At 40.6% G+C, this 19,164-nt stretch overlaps 1 protein-coding gene across 1 annotated transcript in view; it reads right to left on the bottom strand.

The window, feature by feature from the left end:
* Positions 1-19,164, bottom strand: part of KIFBP (kinesin family binding protein) — a 32,936-nt gene that overhangs the window by 9,205 nt on the left and 4,567 nt on the right. Inside the window, exons 2-5 of the mRNA XM_070432887.1 lie at positions 19,011-19,109; positions 12,868-12,947; positions 12,381-12,564; positions 8,641-8,725 (exon numbers count right to left, since the gene is read on the bottom strand). Coding sequence (XP_070288988.1) covers positions 8,641-8,725; positions 12,381-12,564; positions 12,868-12,947; positions 19,011-19,109 — 448 coding nt within the window. The remainder of the gene's footprint in view (positions 1-8,640; positions 8,726-12,380; positions 12,565-12,867; positions 12,948-19,010; positions 19,110-19,164) is intronic.

Here is a 19,164-nt window from a genome sequence, read left to right as displayed (position 1 = left end):
GATTGTGGGTATTGCAAAAAAAAAAAAAAAAAGGGGTGTGGGGGGGTGGTAAGAATCTTGGAGAAATTCAAGAGCTAAAAGACATCACATCAGAAGACAACATGATGCAGATGAGTGCATCTGAACCAGTGCCAGAGGAAGAGGAAGATGAAGAGGCAGTGCCAGAACGCAAACTGACCTGTGTCAATCTAGCAGAAGGGTCTGATTATTCAAGACTGCTTTTTACTTATTTCATGACAAGAACCCTTCTATGATACAGGCACAGTAAAGCAAATGTGAAAGGGTTGGTACTGAATAGAAACATTTTTAGAGAAATGAAAAAGCAGAAAAGTCAGACAGAAAATAAAGGTATTTCCGTAAAGTTAGAGTGTGCCTGCCTCCGCTTCCATCTCTTCTGCTTCTGCCACCCAAGGGAGCAAGACTGACCCCATCCTCAGCATACTCAGCATGAAGACTAGGATGAAGACTTTCATGATGATCCTCTTCCACTTAATGAATAGTAAGTAAATCATTATCATGCTGTAAAGCTAAGGAACTTTCTGTGTATGCCTGTCTTCATGTGAAAAGCTAATAACTGTATGAGACATTTTTGTTATCATCACCTAGGTATTCATTGTGTAAGGACATCATGTGCAAGCCTGTATTGAGGTGGATAGCCTATCCTTACACAGGCATAAGGTGAGTGATATTTAGTGTAAAATTAGTAATGTTTTCGCTTTCTTACTGTTTCATAACTTTGCTTTCAAAGAATTACATTAACATACAGTATGCTTCTATCTCTCGCAATTGGAGAAACTAGGTATCACCTTATCACAGGTAAGTGGTTTTTCAAAAATGTAATGTTTTCAATACTGTATTATGACTATGACTGTAATACTATATGCTATGAAAAATTTATAATGGTTCATTCATTAGTGCAGTGATGGCGAACCTTTTGAGCTCGGAGTGTCAGCATTTTGAAAAACCCTAACTTAACTCCGGTGCCGTGTCACATATAGAAATTTTTTGATATTTGTAACCATAGGAAAACAAAGACTTATACTTTTGATATTTATTTTATATATTTAAATGCCATTTAACAAAGAAAAATCAACCAAAAAAATGAGTTCGCGTGTCACCTCTGACACGCGTGTCATAGGTTCGCCATCACTGCATTAGTGTATAGGTTAGGCTACCATGAAGCAATCATATCGATTACACTAAACTACCATACAGCAATCAATATTGTTGCTTCATTATCAATGCATGAATCATACCTGTAAATAAATGTAAATTTCTTTTTCACATTATCTTTTTATTTTTGTTGTCTAATGTAATATGTATAACATACAGTATTTTGTATCATATAAAACAATACTGATGTAGGTACTGACAGGATTAATCTTGTAAACTTTATGGTGCTTAATGTATTATAATACAACACTATAAATGTTCTCTTCCTTATGATCTTTTCTATCTTTATTGTAAGAACCTTACCTAATAATAGACAAACATGTAAATTGACCGTACCTTCACTACACTAATCAGCCCATCAGGAGAGTATGCAAATTAACCCCACAAAGATGGCGGTTAATTTGCATACATAGGCTCCAAGTGGCGGAGCAAAGTCTGACAGTTCCGGGGCCGGCGGAGCCAAGGCCTGGGTCCTGGGTGCCAGAGGCAAACCGGTGCTAGCAGCCAAGGGAAGGGAAGGCCTATTGCACAAATCTCTTCGTGCAACAGGCCTATAGTATAGTATATAATACACATACAGTGTTAATCAACTGTTTATGTTATTGGTAAGACTTTGGGTCAACAGTAAGCTACTAGTAGTTAAGTTTTTGGGTAGTCAGAAGTTATATGCTAATTTTCTACTGTGTGGGAGTTCAGAACCCTGACTTCGTTGTTCAAAGGTCACCTGAATTTAATATGATAATGTATGTTCCTCTAACTCTTCATAGCCTCTGTATTCTTCTGATCCACAATGACAAAGAAAATTGTGACCTTATTAAAAAACCTGTTACATGATCAAATACACATTTTAAAATTAAGATATGACATATAACATCATAGTAGCTTCAGGTATATGACATTCAAATATCCTATCCTCTATAATAAAAGGATAATATGCAAATCGACCAAACGGTGGAACGACTGGTCTCTACGACGTGCATTGACTACCAGGGGGCAGATGCTCAGCGCAGGAGCTGCCCCATGGTGGTCAGTGTGCTCCCACAGGGGGAGCGCCACTCAGCCAGAAGCTGGGCTCACGACTGGTGAGCACAGTGGCAGGAGCCTCTCCCGCCTCCATGGCAGCGCTAAGGATTTCCAACTGCTGTGGAGAGCGGGCCTAAGCTGTCAGTCAGACATCCCCCGAGGGATCCCGGATTGTGAGAAGGCACAGGCCAGACTGAGAGACCCCCCTCCCCACATTTCATGCACTGGGCCTCTAGTTTGTATATATTGTAAAATGATCATAGTAAGTCTAGTTAACATATCACCATACAGTTACATTATTTTTCTGCACCCTCTCATAGTCCAGGAGCCCTCGGGGGATGTCCGACTGACGGCTTAAGCCTTCAGCACATCCTTAGTGCTACTGCGGAGGTGGGAGAGGCTCCCACCACCGCCACTGCACTCGCCAGCCATGAGCCCGGCTTCTGGCTGAGCAGCGCTCCCCCTGTGGGAGCACACTGACCACCAGGAGGCAGCTCCTGCACTGAGCATCTGCCCCCTGGTGGTCAGTGTGCATCATAGCGACCAGTCGTTCCACCGTTCGGTCAATTTGCATATTAGCCTTTTATATAGGACTAGAGGTCTGGTGCACGATATTCGTGCATGGGGGGGGGGGGGGTCTCTCAGCCCGTACTGCACCCTCTTGCAATCCAGAACCCCTCAGGGGATGTCCAACTGCCGGTTTAGGCGTGATCCCGCAACCGGCAGTCGGACAGCCCTCTCGCAATCTGGGACCGCTGGCTCCTAACCGCTCACCTGCCTGCCTGCCTGATCGCCTCTAACTCCTTGCCTGCCTGCCTCAGCCCTACTGCCACAGCTTTATGGGGAAGGATGTCATTCTGGAAGGTCGTTCGGCTGTCCGGTCTAATTAGCATATTACCTTTTTATTATTATAGTCACCATGCTATATGTTACATCCCCATAACATGTATTTTATGACTTAAGTTTGTACCTTTTGACCCTCTCTACACATCTCACCCAACCCCTGCCTCTGGCATCAATCTGTTCTCTGTATCTATGAGTTCAACTTATTTTTTAGATTCCACATATAAGTGAGATCATACAGGATTTGTCTTTTCTGATTTATTTCACTTAGTGTAATGCCTTCAATGTTCACCTATATTATCACAAAGATTCCCACCCCCTTTTTAATATATTTTTATTTAATTCAGAGAGGAAGGGAGAGAGAAACATCAATAATGAGAATCATTGATTGGCTGCCTCCTGCATGCCCCCTAATGGGGATCGAACCTGCAGCCCAGGCATGTGCCCTTGACTGAAATCAAACCCAGGACCCCTTAGTCCACAGGCCAATGCTGTATCCACTGAACCAAACCAGCCAGGGAGCCGCCCCCTTTTTTATTGCCACCATTATAATAGCAAGATATTTTTGCCCTAGCTAGTGTGGCTCAGTTGGTTGGAGCATTGTCCCCATATATGAAAGGTTGCAGGTTCAACTCCCAGTCAGGACACATACCTAGGTTGTAAGTTCAATCCCTGGTTGGGGCATGTACGGAAGGCAACCAATTAATGGTTCTCTCTCACATCTCTCTCTCTCTTCCCAAACACTCTCTATCCTTTCTCTTCCACTTTTTGTGGCTCAGTGGTTGAGGATGGACCTATGAACCAGGAAGTCCTGGTCTAATTCACAGTTGCGGACTCAATCCCCAGTAGGGGACGTGCAGGAGGCAGCCAATCAATGATTCTCTCTCAACATTGATGTTTCTATCTCTCGCTCCCTCTCCCTTCCTCTCTGAAATCAATAATATATTTATAAATAAATAAATAATCAATGGGCATATCCTCAGGTAAAGATTTAAAAATAATTTTTTTTCACTTCCCAAGAAACTTTTATTTTGTTGTTACTGCTAATTCTTACCTTAGGATATTTTTCCATTGATTTTTAGAGTGTAAAAGGAGGGGGAGACACAAAGAGAAGGAGAAACATTGATGTGAGAGAGATTGGAGCCAGAGATCAAGACTACAACCTAGGTAGGTGCCCTTGACCTGAAATCGAACCTGGGACTCTACAGTCCGCAGGCTGATGCTCTATCCACTGAGCCAAACCAGCTAAGGCTCTACAAAACCATTTTACCCTATTCAGAATGCATGTCTTATAGATATTTCAAGCATCTTATTAGGAACGAATGTTTATTACCATGATCACAGACTTGTTCCCAAACTTAATACTGAGTATAAGTATTTTTAAAATCCTCACCCGAGGACATTTTCATTGATTTTTAAGAGGGGGTGGGGAGAAAAACATCGATATGAGAAACATTGATCGGTTGCCTCCCATAAGCACCTGGACTAGGGCCAGGGATTGAAACAGCAATCCAGGTACGTGCTCTGACCAGGAATTGAACCCAAGACCTTTTGGTATACAGGATCACGCTCCTACCGACTGAGCCACACTGGCCAGGGCCCAAGTTTAATTTCATCTGAGCCTTAATTCTAAGCCTTCCCAAGGTTGCAGAGTCTCCTGCCCCGCACCGCACCTCCCCCCGCCCCCCGCGCCCCCAATCCCCAACCCTCCAGAGAGGAGCTTTTTCATCTCCAGCCAGTGGAGGAGGTTGGAGGGGCATGAGGTAGGGAAGGGTCAAGTTAGTGATCTTTTGGCTCAAGCAATGGAGTTCTGGGCTTGGAACCATCCTGCTTGCATCTGAATGCCACCTCTTCCCCTCACTATGTGTGACACTGGGCAGCTGTTGGAGCTCTCTGTGCTCCAGTTGCCTATCTGTAAAGTACAGAATATAAGAGTGACTGTCAGAGAGTAATGCTATGAGGATTTAATGAAATGATACCCACAATAAATTTAGGACAGGATATGGTACATGTAGGTGCTCAACATCATTATTAATCAAATTGGACTAAGAAAAGCATCACTCATACAAGTTTTTAGAACACCTACTTTAATAAAAATATGAACTTTATATTTCATGTCTATAAATGAATCCTTATGAGGTAGTTGAAAAGCAGTTTCCTCTAATTATTTAAACATTTGCTTTTACCACCTTCCCTATGTTGTGGTTTCTGTTAATAAAGAAATAGTGCTAAACAAGTGAAGGTTAGCATAGCTCCTAACCAACTTATCAAAAATTCCAAATTAGGGGAATCCAAATTGAAATAGATTTCTAATGAATTAAAAGTAGTCTTTAGTGGAAAGCATCCTCCAAAATAATGTTCAGAATGATGGTGGCGGTTTAATAAAGGGCCAATTATTTAATTTTGTAACATGAGTCCCATGTCCAGCTTTATCAAAATATTGCTACATTTGTGAAAGGTGTTCCTTTTTGCAAGGAAAAATTTAAAAATTATAAATAAATTTGGTTTAAATTATGTTGGTTTTCACTAGTATTTTAAAAAACCCCTTTATAACATGAAATAACAGTATAGTTATTAATCCACATACTTTCCTCTGTAGTTTCCATCAATAAGGGTGTGCCACCAACACCACCAATGCCCAGTACAACAGAAGCACTGACCAGTTCTACAGGGAGAGAATCAACTCTCCTCTAAGCGACACAGAAGGACGGCACTGATGTAAGTTACCAGTGGCTTAGATTGTCTCCTTCAGATGAACATTCATTTCAGTAGAAAAAGGGATTTTTAAACGGTAAAACTTTCTACCTGAATTCTCTCATAAGGAAACAGTTGATTCTCACTGTTCATGTAGTTATGTTCTATAAAGTCACTGTGAACAATAAATGAGCAAATACTGAAACATTGCTCCTACAGGAAATACAGGGTTAGGTTCCTATGAGCTTCTGGTCACATTTTTGTCAACTGATCAATATATAACCTTATCATACAAGTGTTTATTTAAAGACATCTTATTTAATATACATTAACACTGAATTCATGGCCAACAGCACTATAAACTTGTGTCTGAATGAAGCTTATTTCACACTGTATTTTCTCCATAAGGCACATCACAGCCTTCATGTGCTGAGGAAACTAGACAGAACTTCAGCACTACATTTGGGGGCCATTATAAATAATGAAATCACCAACAAAAAGCACAAAAATGTCACTATAAAGGACACTTATGTAATACCCTTTGTAATACTTTAAGCGAAAAATTAAAAAAAAAAAAAAAGAAAAAAAAAATGTCACTATAAATAGACCACAAAAAGGACACTTGTTTTACAGTATGAGAGCTGAAACCTCAACTGGTGCACCTTGGACAATTCAAATTCTTTGCTATTCTGCACATGTCTGCAAATGACCGCAGAAGTGCCTTGAGTACTGATTTGGGGGTTACAAGTAAATTGTAGCAAGTAGGTGAATTCCCAAATATGAAATCCACAAATGAGGACTATCTGTACTTTGGAACCTGCACTTAGATATGAAGTCCTTAATCTTTCCTTTACAGAAATGGGTTCTTGAATTCCTTAAGGTTTGAAAGTAAAAGTTACTGGATTGATACCTTACTAAAATGTGTTCAGGGACCTGTTTAAGCATGTTACAGATTTTATAATGGGAAGTATTTTTTAATTGAGGTATTACTGACATATATTATTATATTAGCTTCAGATGTACGTGATTCGATATTTGCATATTGCAAAATGATCACAAGTCTAGTTAACATCCATCACCACACAGTCACAAAATTTTTTTTCTTGTGACGAGGACTTTTAAGATTTACTCTTAGCAACTTCCAAATGTGCAATACAGTTAACCATGCTATATATTACAACCCCATGATTTAATTATTTTAAAACTGGAAGTTTGTACTTTTCTCTAAAAAAAATATTTCCTTCTAAATAATATTCCATTGTACATGTATGCTACGTTTTCATTAACCATTCATCCATGGATACTGAGGTTGCTTCCAATCTTGGCTATTATAAATATTGCTGCAGTGCAGACACTTTTCGGGTTAGTGTTTTCCTTTCCTTTGGATATATACCCAGAAGTGTAATTGCTGGTTCATACGGTAGCTCTATTTTTTTTTTTTTTTTATATAGTTTATTGATTTTTTACAGAGAGGAAGGGAGAGAGATAGAGAGCTAGAAACATCGATGAGAGAGAAACATCGATCAGCTGCCTCCTGCACATCTCCTACTGGGGATGTGCCCGCAACCCAGGTACATGCCCCTGACCGGAATCGAACCTGGGACCCTTCAGTCCGCAGGCCGACGCTCTATCCACTGAGCCAAACCGGTTTTGGCTCTATTTTTATTTTTTGAGGAACCTCCATACTGTTTTTTCACAGTGGCTGAATCAATTTACACAAAAGTACACAAGGGTCCCCTTTCTCCACATCCTCACCAACACTTATTTCATGACTTTTTGATCTAACAAGTGTGACGTGATATCTCATTGATTTGCTCAAATATAAATGTTAGCTGTGATTTTTAAGACTAAATAAAACACTGTAATTAAAAAACTAGTTATTTGGACACATCATGTATGTAGTATTCCAACCAAAAATGTATATAGCAGTGCCCCCTTTTCTGTGGTCTTGCTTTTCATGGTTTCAGTTCCCCGAGTTCAACAATGGTCTGGAAATATTAAATGAAAAATTCCAGAAATAACTCATAAGTTTTAAAATCGCATGCCATTCTTAGTAGTGTAACGACATCTCATACTGCCCTATTCCATCCCTTTGTCCGGTGTGTCCACGCTGTGTAAACACGACCTGCTGTTAGTCACTCAGTAGTCACCTAGATCGATTACTGCTGGTATCACAGTGCTTGTGTGCAAGGAACCCTCATTTTACTTAATAATGGCCCCAAAGCACAAGAGTAGTTTAAACTTTTAGTAGGTATGTATAAACAAGAAAAAAACACAGTAGATATAGAGTTCAATACTAACCACAGTTTCAGGCATCCACTGGGGGTCTTGGGACATATCCCCTGTAGGTAAGGGGGTACTATTGTAATCTGAATCTTAGTGTAAGAAAACATCAACATACCAACTGATGAAAATTCTATGAAATGACTGGCCTGTATTTTTCAAAAATGTCTATATGATGAAAGAGAGATAGAGGAACAGTCCAGATTTAAAAGGACTAAAGAGGTGTGAAAACTAAACACAATAAGCAATCTTGAACTGGATATTCTGGTACTAGAAAAGAACTACTATAAAGGACATTATGAGGACAATTAATGAAACAAATATGCATTACAAACAAAAGAATTGTATCGTTTCTTTTTCTATGATTACATAAAACATCCTTCTTAAATACAAATTGAAGTATTAAGGGGTAAAGGAGCCTAGTGTATGCAATCTTCTCTCAAATAGTTCAGAAACAAAAAAAAATGTGACTGCAAATGAGGCAAATATTAAAAACAGGTGAATTTAGAAGGTCATATACTAGTGGGTAGTTTTTTGTTTTGTTCTTGAATTTTCTAAAGTTAAATTATTTAAAATAAAGTTTTAAAAAGCTATATATAATAAAACATGTACACATAAACTTACTGTCTTCTGTGGTTGGGTTCTTTCCAGTTTGACCAAAAATGACATTAGCAGCTGATAAACAGTGCCTGGCCTCCATAAAGCATTGCTGTTAAGGAAATAAACAAGAGTAAATGCAACTGTCCCACAGCCTTATTTGCAATTGATATGGGAAAAGCTATTAAAATCAGTAAAAACCACTAAGGAGACCCTGTATAGTCACCGAACATTAAGAAGGTATATAAGACATGTTATGGTATTATCGAGTTACAAAGCTGCCTCAAAGAAGTACAATACCCCCAAACTTTTTTTTTTTTAAATATATTTTATTGATTCTTTACAGAGAGGAAGAGAGAGAGATAGAGAGTTAGAAACATCGATGAGAGTGAAACATCGATCATCTGCCTCCTGCACACTCCCCACTGGGTATATGCTCACAACCAAGGTACATGCCCTTGAACGGAATCGAACCTGGGACCCCCTGAGTCCGCAGACCGACGCTCTATCCACTGAGCCAAACCGGTTAGGGCCCCCTGCTGGGGTCCAGCCCCATGGGGTCCAGGGGTTCCCAAAGGTGTGGACGGAGTCGGCGAAGAAGGTTTTACACAGAGACAGCGTTCAGAACTCTCTAGCTTTCCTCAGTCTCCGTGGATCTTCCCTGTGCCTGGCTGAGGCCACAGAGAGAGATCCCAAGGCAAGCTGAGCCTTTATTTTATAGTGAGCGGTAAACAAGGTAGTGGTTTCCATAGTTACACAGTTCTTGTAAGTTTCACTTGTTTACACTGTTGTAAGTTTCACTTGTTTTTGTTCTTGTTACACTTCCCTCAGCCCATTAGCTTCCCGAGTAAGATCTAGGGAGCTTTATACAAGGTCAAGCCTAATTATGCTAAGAGGACTGTGCTCTCTAAGCTGGGAATTGTTTATGACTTTGCCCACAGGTCAGTCCGAGGCTTAACCCTATATCAGCTCCCCACAGCCCCCCAAACTTTTAATAATCCAAACTGACTGGAAGACAGCTGCTGACTGAGTTGACTCTCCTCAGGTAATCAGTAAGTATACAACAATAGCTATCATCATAGACTCAAAGTGCCTCAGATCATCTAGGTTCTGCCCAAATACACAAAGTTACATGCACAATAACTTCTTAGACCATTTACATTTTGTCAGAGGACTTAAAAAGATTTGATTTTGTTTAGGTTTAGAGATCCCTTTTCTGTCCTACCATTCAAAGGAAAAAATAATAAATGATAGGAAGAGATTCCTGTCTTCTAAAAATCTTCAAATTTATGAGAATTCCCACCAAGTTTTGAAGTCAACGACTTTCCACAGACAAACTTTACGAAACTGCTTTATCAACACATTTGAAGACTTCATAATTCAAATCTGGGCATAGTAAACTTCTCAAATGCTTGGAGAAGATCTCCTTCTTAATGTGAACACTTTGCATTTATCATGTAAGTCACAGGACCACCCAGCAAAAGTACAAAGTTCAAGTCCAACTTTTAGTTGAAAGCCATCCTCATAAATATGTCTACTTCATGTTAGATATACCTACCTGATTTTGCTAAGAAGATTTTTAATAGTTAGCTATGACTTTAAATAATCTCAACATTGAACGTAGCCCTCCCTAACGGCAAATTCAGAAGCCATCTTGAGAATATCTGGGGACATGTGTAGTATTAGCCCAGCAACATCTACAGATCAAAGTGTTAGTGTTAAACCTCAAACAAAAGTTCGTTTACATAAACAGCTTTAATTGTCCCTCCACAATCCCTCAGCCTTCATTACCACTTCAGCTTTCTCCAGCATGGTCCCTGTGAGCAACCACTACTAGAACAGCGAGTGTCTTGCTTTGTGCCCTCAGGTGGCTGCTAAATGTGGGACGTTAGCACCTGCCAGGTAGGGACTCACCAAATAGCAAACCTCACCTCTGGAACCAGATGAAGATGAGGATGATATAAATGACAGCTGCTTTTCTAAAAACATGGTTCAAATCTCTCTTTGCAATACAACTTAACCAGCTGTAACAAAAACTTATAAACCATCTTGGTAAAAAAATAAAAGCACAAGGTAGTGGAGGTACTCATGAAAACTACTGCATGCTCCACGTAAGCAATGTTTAACAACTTTATATTTTAAATTACACTTTAGTATCTAGATATCTAAGTATTATCAATACCAACATTGTTTTAAGTGATAATCAGTGAATATGTAACTTTAAACAAAACAAATAAGAGGCGCCCAGAAGTCATAAAAATGGTGCCACAAGCAGAGGCACAAGATAACACTTTTTGATGATGGCCACAATGAAATGGATACATGAGTTAGATTTAACTGAATGCTCTGATATATGCTGCAGCATTACTTACTTAAACCATAGTCCTAGAAGCGGTGCTGCAGTCACCACAGCCCTTTCTCTCCTACTAATAGCTTTTCTGAATGAAATTCTGTGGGACAATACTTAGGGTGCATTTACAGAATCAGCACTAACAAAAATCTTAGAAAGGATAAAGGCCCAGTAAGGATATCGCAGCAGGCAACCAGAGATCTAAGAAGGAACTCTGATAAGCAAAAATTACCAAAACTTCAGAGAGGCTTGTGAGTCAGAAATACAAATAAAAGTAATTTCTATTGCTGAGATATCCGACTGAGGATTAACAAAATATCTAGCTGGGAAAGGTGGCTTAAAAGTGTTTTAGCATTAAAAACAAGCTCTTGAATAGAGGAACAAATAAGTCAATTAAAAGTATACAACATGATTCTTAATAATTTTGATAAACAACTAAAAAGCTAAAAGTCCCTGTGAAGTATATCATAAAGACCTGGAATGCCGAAACCGGTTTGGCTCAGTGGATAGAGCGTCGGCCTGTGGACTGAAAGGTCCCAGGTTCGATTCCGGTCAAGGGCATGTACCTTGGTTGTGGGCACATCCCCAGTGGGAGATGTGCAGGAGGCAGCTGATCGACGTTTCTCTCTCATCGATGTTTCTGACTCTCTATCTCTCTCCCTTCCTCTCTGTAAAAAATCAATAATATATATATATATATATATAAAAAAGACCTGGAACTCTAGAACTGAGCAGAGATATTCCCAATATAGAAAAATTATTATAAAGAAAGTCTAAATAACTGAAATGCATCACATGCTTTTATCAAAGCCCACATTTAACAGTCAACTTCCTCAAATTCTCATAGCCAGCAGATTACAATTGTCTAAAGATAAAGTTTTATCTACAAAATCTGCAATTTAAGGTAACATCTCACTAAAATGAATTGAGAAAGCATGCTTCTAACAAAAAAGAACTGGTCTTAGGTAATGTAATTTTAGAGGCTAGAAACATGTAAGATAATGATAAAACTCAGTATTTTAAGATTCAATAGATTAATGCAACAAAAGCTACAAAATTTTAGCACACTGGCAAACTGGGCTGTATTTTTCTGTCTAGTTTACATCAAAATATAAGCTACCTATTTTTTTCAAGGTTTAACTATAAGTTCTTATTGTTACTGCTGTTGAGATGAGCGTATGGGCTACTGGTTGGCTACTTTATATCCCATTTTTTGGTTAAAACTATCACAAAGGCCCATGCCATTCTAGCTGGACGCCAGTTGTGTGGATATGCTTTTGTTGTTGTCGTCGTTGGATTCTATTACAGATGTCCCTAAGATACCGAGTTTAAAAGATTATATTTTCTAGGTACTATTTGGTCTATATTTCATATACTCTAACGGTAACTTTGTTAGAAACAACTTCAAAAAGCTTACCTTATTGATGTAAAATTGTGACAAGGTAGCAGCATTAATAGCCCACTCTATAGGATGGTAGGCATTGTGCTCAAGCTGGCGTTTTAGGGTACTGTGGCAATAATGAGCAGCCTTCTCAAACACTTCCTTATGTTGGTAGACTTGAGCCAGGTAATATAGGTTATGAGTATAAACCTTCTCAAATCTATGAAGAAAAAAAACCAGTATTTGCATAATGGTTTACAATTTATACAGAACTTTCATATATATGTATCTTAATCCTCTCACCAACCCTTTAAATCGGGTATGGCTATTTGACAGATAAGGAAACTGATCCTTAGATATGAACAGTCACATATCTAAATAAGTGGCAAATGAAGGTTTTAATCCGTTTCAGAATCCACATTCTAGAACTTTTATGAGTGCCTTGAAAGAGAAAACGTGTTTTTTAACAATCATCTACACTATGTGAAAATGTCTGTGAGGGCTGATTTCTATACCTACTCACCTTTTTGATCTCTCTTGTTCAGTAAGTTTCTCTTCTTCAGGAAGAAAATGCTCAGTAGGATCAAGAGGAGGACTCCCAATCTACAATCAAAGAAAAACAACTCTAAAATTTCACTGTAAACACCAAGCGCCCTCTTCTGGAAGGACTGGAGAAATTCATTTTACCCAAGAAGTAATTTTCTTAACCCATAAAATCTAAGAGTCAAAAAATTAAAAGATTTCCTACAAGCTCACACTTGACAAAATTTTAATGGCTGTTTCAGGTGAACTTCAAATAAACTAAAAAAACACACCCTGCTTTTAGATAAATAATTTTTAGGTATTTTAAGTCTTTATTTTTAATTTATCTTTATTGTTGAAAGTATTACAGATGTGCCCTTTTTTCCCCCATTGACTCCCTCCACCGTGCCCCTCTAGCCCCACTAGGTATTTTGTCTTAATTCTGTCTGATATTTTTTTAAAACCTACATGACAAATAGAAAAAAAATGTATACATCCTTAGAGTAATATTGTTCTAAACTGACCACTAATGAAAAATCAAAGTTTTAAATAATTTTTCTAATATTTTTTTCCTCAAGGAAACAAGTATATAGATTACCCTCTTTTTAAAATTTTTTATTGATTTAGAGAGAGAAACATCGATTTGTTGTTCCACTTATTTTTGCATTCACTGGTTGATTTTACATTTGTATGCAAACAATAAAAGCATTATGACTTGGGGTCCTAGAATTCATAGAAAGTAAAAATGGCCCTAACTGGTTTGGCTCAGTGGATAGAGCGTTGGCCTGCGGACTGAAGGGTCCCAGGTTCGATTCTGATCAGGGGCATGTACCTTGGTTGCGGGCACATCTCCAGTGGGAGGTGTGCGGGAGGCAGCTGATCGATGTTTCTCTCTCATTGATGTTTCTAACTCTCTATCCCTTTCCCTTTCTTCCTCTCTGTAAAAAATCAATAAAATATATTAAAAAAAAAAAAAGAAAGTGAAAATGACTAAGATAGGAAGCAAGGCCAAAGACAAACACAACAGATTTTTAATTAATTCTGCAAAGACCATCTCAACAATTTTAAGGGCTGTTTAGTATGCTTACCCCTGTCTTAATGAGGGGAATTAGTCAATGTATTATTTTATGTACATACGTCACTGTTATGACTATCACACTTTATGTGTAACACTGGCAGTTAAATCAGTCTCTTAAACAGAGGCATAAAAATAGAGTGGCCTGAACTGTGTGGCTCAGTTGGTGGGGTGTCATCCCATGCACCAAAAAGGTCACTGGTTCGATCCCCAGCAGGGGGTGTGCAGAAGGCAGGTGATTGATGTTTCTCTCCCTCTCTTCCCTTCATCCCTCCTCTCTCTCTTAAATCAATAAAAACATTTTTTTAAGTACACAGTGTTTTGCTACGTTTTATGCTTCCTTATTAATACTAGGTTTGAATGTAATATTATAAGTTTTTGGTATCTTTACATTTTAATTTAACAAATTCATATATTAAGAGTGAGAGCCTAAAATCATAAACAGAGACTAACATCTCAATTTGGCTTTGTGGTTCTCTGCTCTTCTTAGTTCTTAAGGAGGAAAGTTATAACACCAAGACAGAAGAGCCATGACTTTTAAAATTTTCCAATTTGGGGATATATTCCTCAGGGAAAAAAGCTTTAATTGCTTATAAACACATATTCTAAATTAAACTGACAAAGCAGTACAACCACTATGGAAAACAGTGTGGAGTTTACTCAAAAAATTAAAAATGCCTTTTGACCCAGTGACCCCACTTGTACGAATCTATTCTAAGAAGCCTAATATATCAATCAGAAAGAATATATGTACCCCTATGTTCATAGCAGCACAATTTACAATAGCTAAGATCTGGAAACAGCCCAAGGGCCCATCAGCAGATGAGTGGGTAAAAAAGCTGTGGTACATTTACACAAAGGAATACTACGCAGATGTAAAAAAGAAGGATCTCTTACCCTGTAAGAGCATGGAGGAACCTGCAAAGTATTAGGCTAAGTGAAATAAGCCAGTCAGAGAAACACAAGTATCATATGACCTCATTTATATGTGGAATCCAATGAACAAAATAAACTGAATAAAACAGACCCAGAGACATTGAAGCATGCAACAGACTGATGCATTTCAGAGGGAAAAGGAGGGATGGGAGAAATTAACCAAAGAACTTATATGCACACCAGAGGCCTAGTGCATGGATTCGTGCACAATGAAAGGAAATTAATTAGAAGAAATATTTTAATATCGCTATTCGCCCTTTCTCTATAATAGAAGTGTCAACCAAATTCACTATCGACAATGACAGATCGAAACACAAGTGTGCGATTGGCGCCCCCCGAGAGCTTTATATGTATCGTGCATGCGTGAGTCAACTTAGCCTTTTATAGATATAGAATAAACTTGCTTAATTAGACCTGCTTTCTGATTTAGCTAAACTTTTTCCAGCTCAGTGAAGCACCCCAACTTCTCTTTCAAGTAATTATCAGCAACACAGCAGTAAATATCAACACAAAGCAGATTATTATTGTAGATCACACAGGGAGAACAAAGGGTAAAATATTTAACTGCAGCAGTGTTTGACTATATTCTGCGCAGTGAGAAAACCTGAAGTCATTTTCAAGGTCCACCATTTCTTGCTTCCTTTCAGTCAGGTCAAGTTTCTAAACTTTCTAAATCTCTGTTTTTCGGCTAATGAAAAGAAAATAGGATTCTACCAAGTCTCCTATCTACCTACTCCAGGACTTCTGTGAGGATCAAATGAGATGAGGCACGAGAAAAGGCTTCACAAACATTTGGTTAAAGTGTAAAATGTTTGCACCTGGCTATAAAACAAGTCATGTTCCTGGGCTGAAGAAACTCCAAGGAGACTAGTCACTAAGGAGAGGAAGCCAGGCGTTGCTACCTGACGTCATTACTTGGCGCCCACAGCAATCATTTCCAGGCTGGGCTGGGCTGTGGGCCGCATTTTGCACCATGGGGTCTTGGCAGCATTGGCTGCGATTTGATGGGGTGTCACTCTGGGGTGGTGGCAGGGCCTGTGTCCCACTTGGGGGAAGCCAAGTGTTGGTTTGTCAGCGCCAGGTCCGTGGTGCCAACCAGTGCGTGTCATGGCAGCTCCTGTGTTGAGTGTCTGCCCCCTAGTGGTCAGTGCGCATCATAGGTACCAGTCGGACGGTCAGAGGGACACTTAGCCTTTTATATATATAGACTAGAGGCCCAGTACACAAAAATTTGTGCACTCGGGGGGGAAGGGGGGGGGCGTCCCCCAGCCCGGCCTGTGCCCTCTCGCAGTCTGGGACCCCTCAGGAGATAACGACCTGCTGGCTTGGGCCAGCTCCTGGGTGGCAGAGGGAAGGCCCAATCCCTAGGTGCAGCCCCTGGTCAGGCTCAGAGCAGGGCTGATTGGGGAGTTGGGGCGCCGCCCCCTGTCATGCACAGAGCAGGGCAGATCAGGAGGTTGCAATGCCACCCTCAGTCACGCTCAGGGTAGGGCCGATTGGGGGATTGGGGCACTGCCCCGTCACACTCAAGGCAGGGTCGATGAGGAGGTTGCGGCGCCACCCCCTGTCACGCACAGAGCAGGGCCCATCAGGGGGTTGGGCGCTGCCCCATCATGCACAGAGCAGGGCCCATCAGAGGGTTGGGGAGCTCCCCCCTGTCACACACAGAGTAGGGCCGATAGGGGAGTTAGGGCACTGCCCCCTGTCACACACAGAGCAGGGCCGATCAGGGGGTTGGGGCGCCGCCACTGTCACACTCAGGGCAGGGCCGATGGGGAGGTTATGGCTCTACCCCGTCACACACAGAGCAGGGCCCATGGGGGGAGGGGGGTTGGGGCGCCGCCCTCTATCACCCACAGAGCAGGGCCGATCAGGGGGTTGGGGCACAGCCACTGTCACACTCAGGGCAGGGCCAATGGGGAGGTTATGGCTCTACCCTGTCACACACAGAGGCGGGGGGGGGGGGGGGGGGTTGGGGCACCGCACCCTATCACACAGAGCCGCAGGACGATCAGAGGGTTTGGGCGCTGCCCCCTGTCACGCTGATCCGGTGCCAAGAGGCCTCGCGGCTCCGCTGATCCCGGTGCTGGGAGGCATATTACCCTTTTACTATATAGGATAGAGGCCCGGGGGTCGGCTGGTTTGCCCTGAAGGGTGTCCTGGATCAGTGTGGGGGTCCCCACTGGGGTGCCTGGCCATCCTGGATGAGGGGATGATGGCTGTTTGCAGCTGGTCACACACCCTTCAGGGTGGGGGTCCCCACTGGGGTGCCTGGCCAGTCTGGGTGAGGGGCTGAGGGCTGCTTTCAGGCTGGTGGTTGTTGACTGAAGCTCCCAACCACTCCTTTTTTTCTTTTTTCTTTTATTTTATTCTGGGCCAGCTTTAACTCTGGCTCTAGCTCTGAGGCTTCCGCTGCTGAGCATTCTATAATCGAAACAATGTATAACTCCAGCTCTGAGATCCCGGGAGTTTTGTTTAGCTTCTATATTTGTTAGAATGTTTCAAACTGCCAGCTCAGAGGCCGGCAAGTCAGGTTGGAGTCTGCAGTCACTGCAGCAAGCAAGCCTCATGTTCGCTTCCAGCTGCCTGGCTGCCGGCCGCCATCTTGGCTGACAGTTAACACTTGGAGTGCGGGAAACGAGTTAAGTCGGCTCGCGTGAATTGCGCGTACTCCGCGGGAGCCGCCTTTAACTCGGTTCATATAGATTTGCGGTGGAGTGCGGGAAACGTGTAAACTCGGGCCGATTGTAACTGCGTATTACCAAATATTTGTTTGTAATCCACCCTTTTGGTGGATGGAACAAAACCAAAAGACAGAGCCATCTTATATTTTGGCGGGAAATTCACCCGCACTCCAAGTGTTAATTTGCATATACTCACTGATTAGCCAATGAAAAGGGTAGCAGTCATACGCTAATTACCATGTTTCTCTTTTATTAGTGTAGATAGATATGCATAACCCATGGATACAGACAATAGTGTAGTGAAGGACTGGGGAAGGAACAGGAGTAGGGTAGAGGGAGTTAATGGGGGGGGGGGGTGTATCTAATACTTTCAACAATAAAGATAAATTTTTTTAAAGAGAGAGAGCAGGAAGGAGAGTAAAACCAGTTTTAGTTGAGCACCTACTATGTGCCAAGTACCATCTTATACCTATGTTAGTTCATTCTTTGACCAATGCTACAGGGTGCAAGTATCAATATTTCCATTTCACATATGAGGAATCTGAGGCCCAGAGAAGCAGAATGACTTATCAGAAGGCTATACGGTTAATAGGTTCAGGATTCAAACTCAGATATGTATACAAAGTCTGTGCTCTCCCCACCCCACGAAAATAATAGTAATAATAATAATTATAAACTGACAAAGCAAATAAAAATGCTCAATCTGTGCATTCTGCTTACAGTGCATTCCTTCTATCTGCTATCATCATTTTGACACTACACTGTTCCTGATGTAAAATCTCTGTCATCAGTGATGCAGCAGCAAAAGTCCCACTGATAATATCAAATGGAGTCATAAAGTTTTCTGTCGGACTATCAGTGTACATGTATACATTAAAAAATAAATGTATTTTTCATCATCATATACTGTGTTTTTGTCGCTGGAATGAATTTTATTATTTCTTCAAGGTTCTTCACATACGTACACCTTAAGAGATATCAAGTAGGCGTAACATGTTCTCAAAAAATTAGGGTTGGCATGCAGAATTTTGAGTCAGAGATTTTGCTGGTTTTGGCACACACTCACAAAAAGGTTGCCCACACCTGGCGTAGGTTAAAAGTATGGGTTCTGGAATCAGATTATGCAGATTAGAATCCCAACTTCAAAATTTACTAGTGTGTGGAAACAAGTAACTTAATCCCTTGTGGTCTGTTTTCTCATCTCTAAAATAAGAATAATAAAAGTATCCACCTCAGAAATTGCCATGAGGATTAAATGAGTTAAAATTTGTAAATCACTTATAACAGTGTCTGCAAGTACAGCTATTAGGTGACCACCTAGACAGCTCTATAGAGAGGTCCCTAAGTATACTGAGGAGTCATACACAAATATTATGAGTAAGGAATTCTTAACATCAGTTCTTGACTAATTTCAATCAAATGGTAAAATTTATCTGACATGCAGCATACCTCTTTCATATACTGAAGATATAGTGCTTCTGATGAGTCTAGGTAAGCTTGTGCTGTTTCAATTTCTTCTCTTTCAGACCACAAGATACCCAGATTATTCTGGAAAATAAAGAGAAATAATGACAATATAAATCTTCTAGTAACAGTAACTTTT

Source organism: Myotis yumanensis, unplaced genomic scaffold (genome assembly GCF_028538775.1).
Source record: "Myotis yumanensis isolate MYYU_CA2020_CCGP unplaced genomic scaffold, mMyoYum1.0.hap1 SCAF_13, whole genome shotgun sequence".
In the NCBI taxonomy this organism is placed as follows: Eukaryota; Metazoa; Chordata; class Mammalia; order Chiroptera; family Vespertilionidae; genus Myotis; species Myotis yumanensis.
Note: the sequence above shows the minus strand (reverse complement) of the source record. Positions and strands in the feature narration are given on the sequence as shown.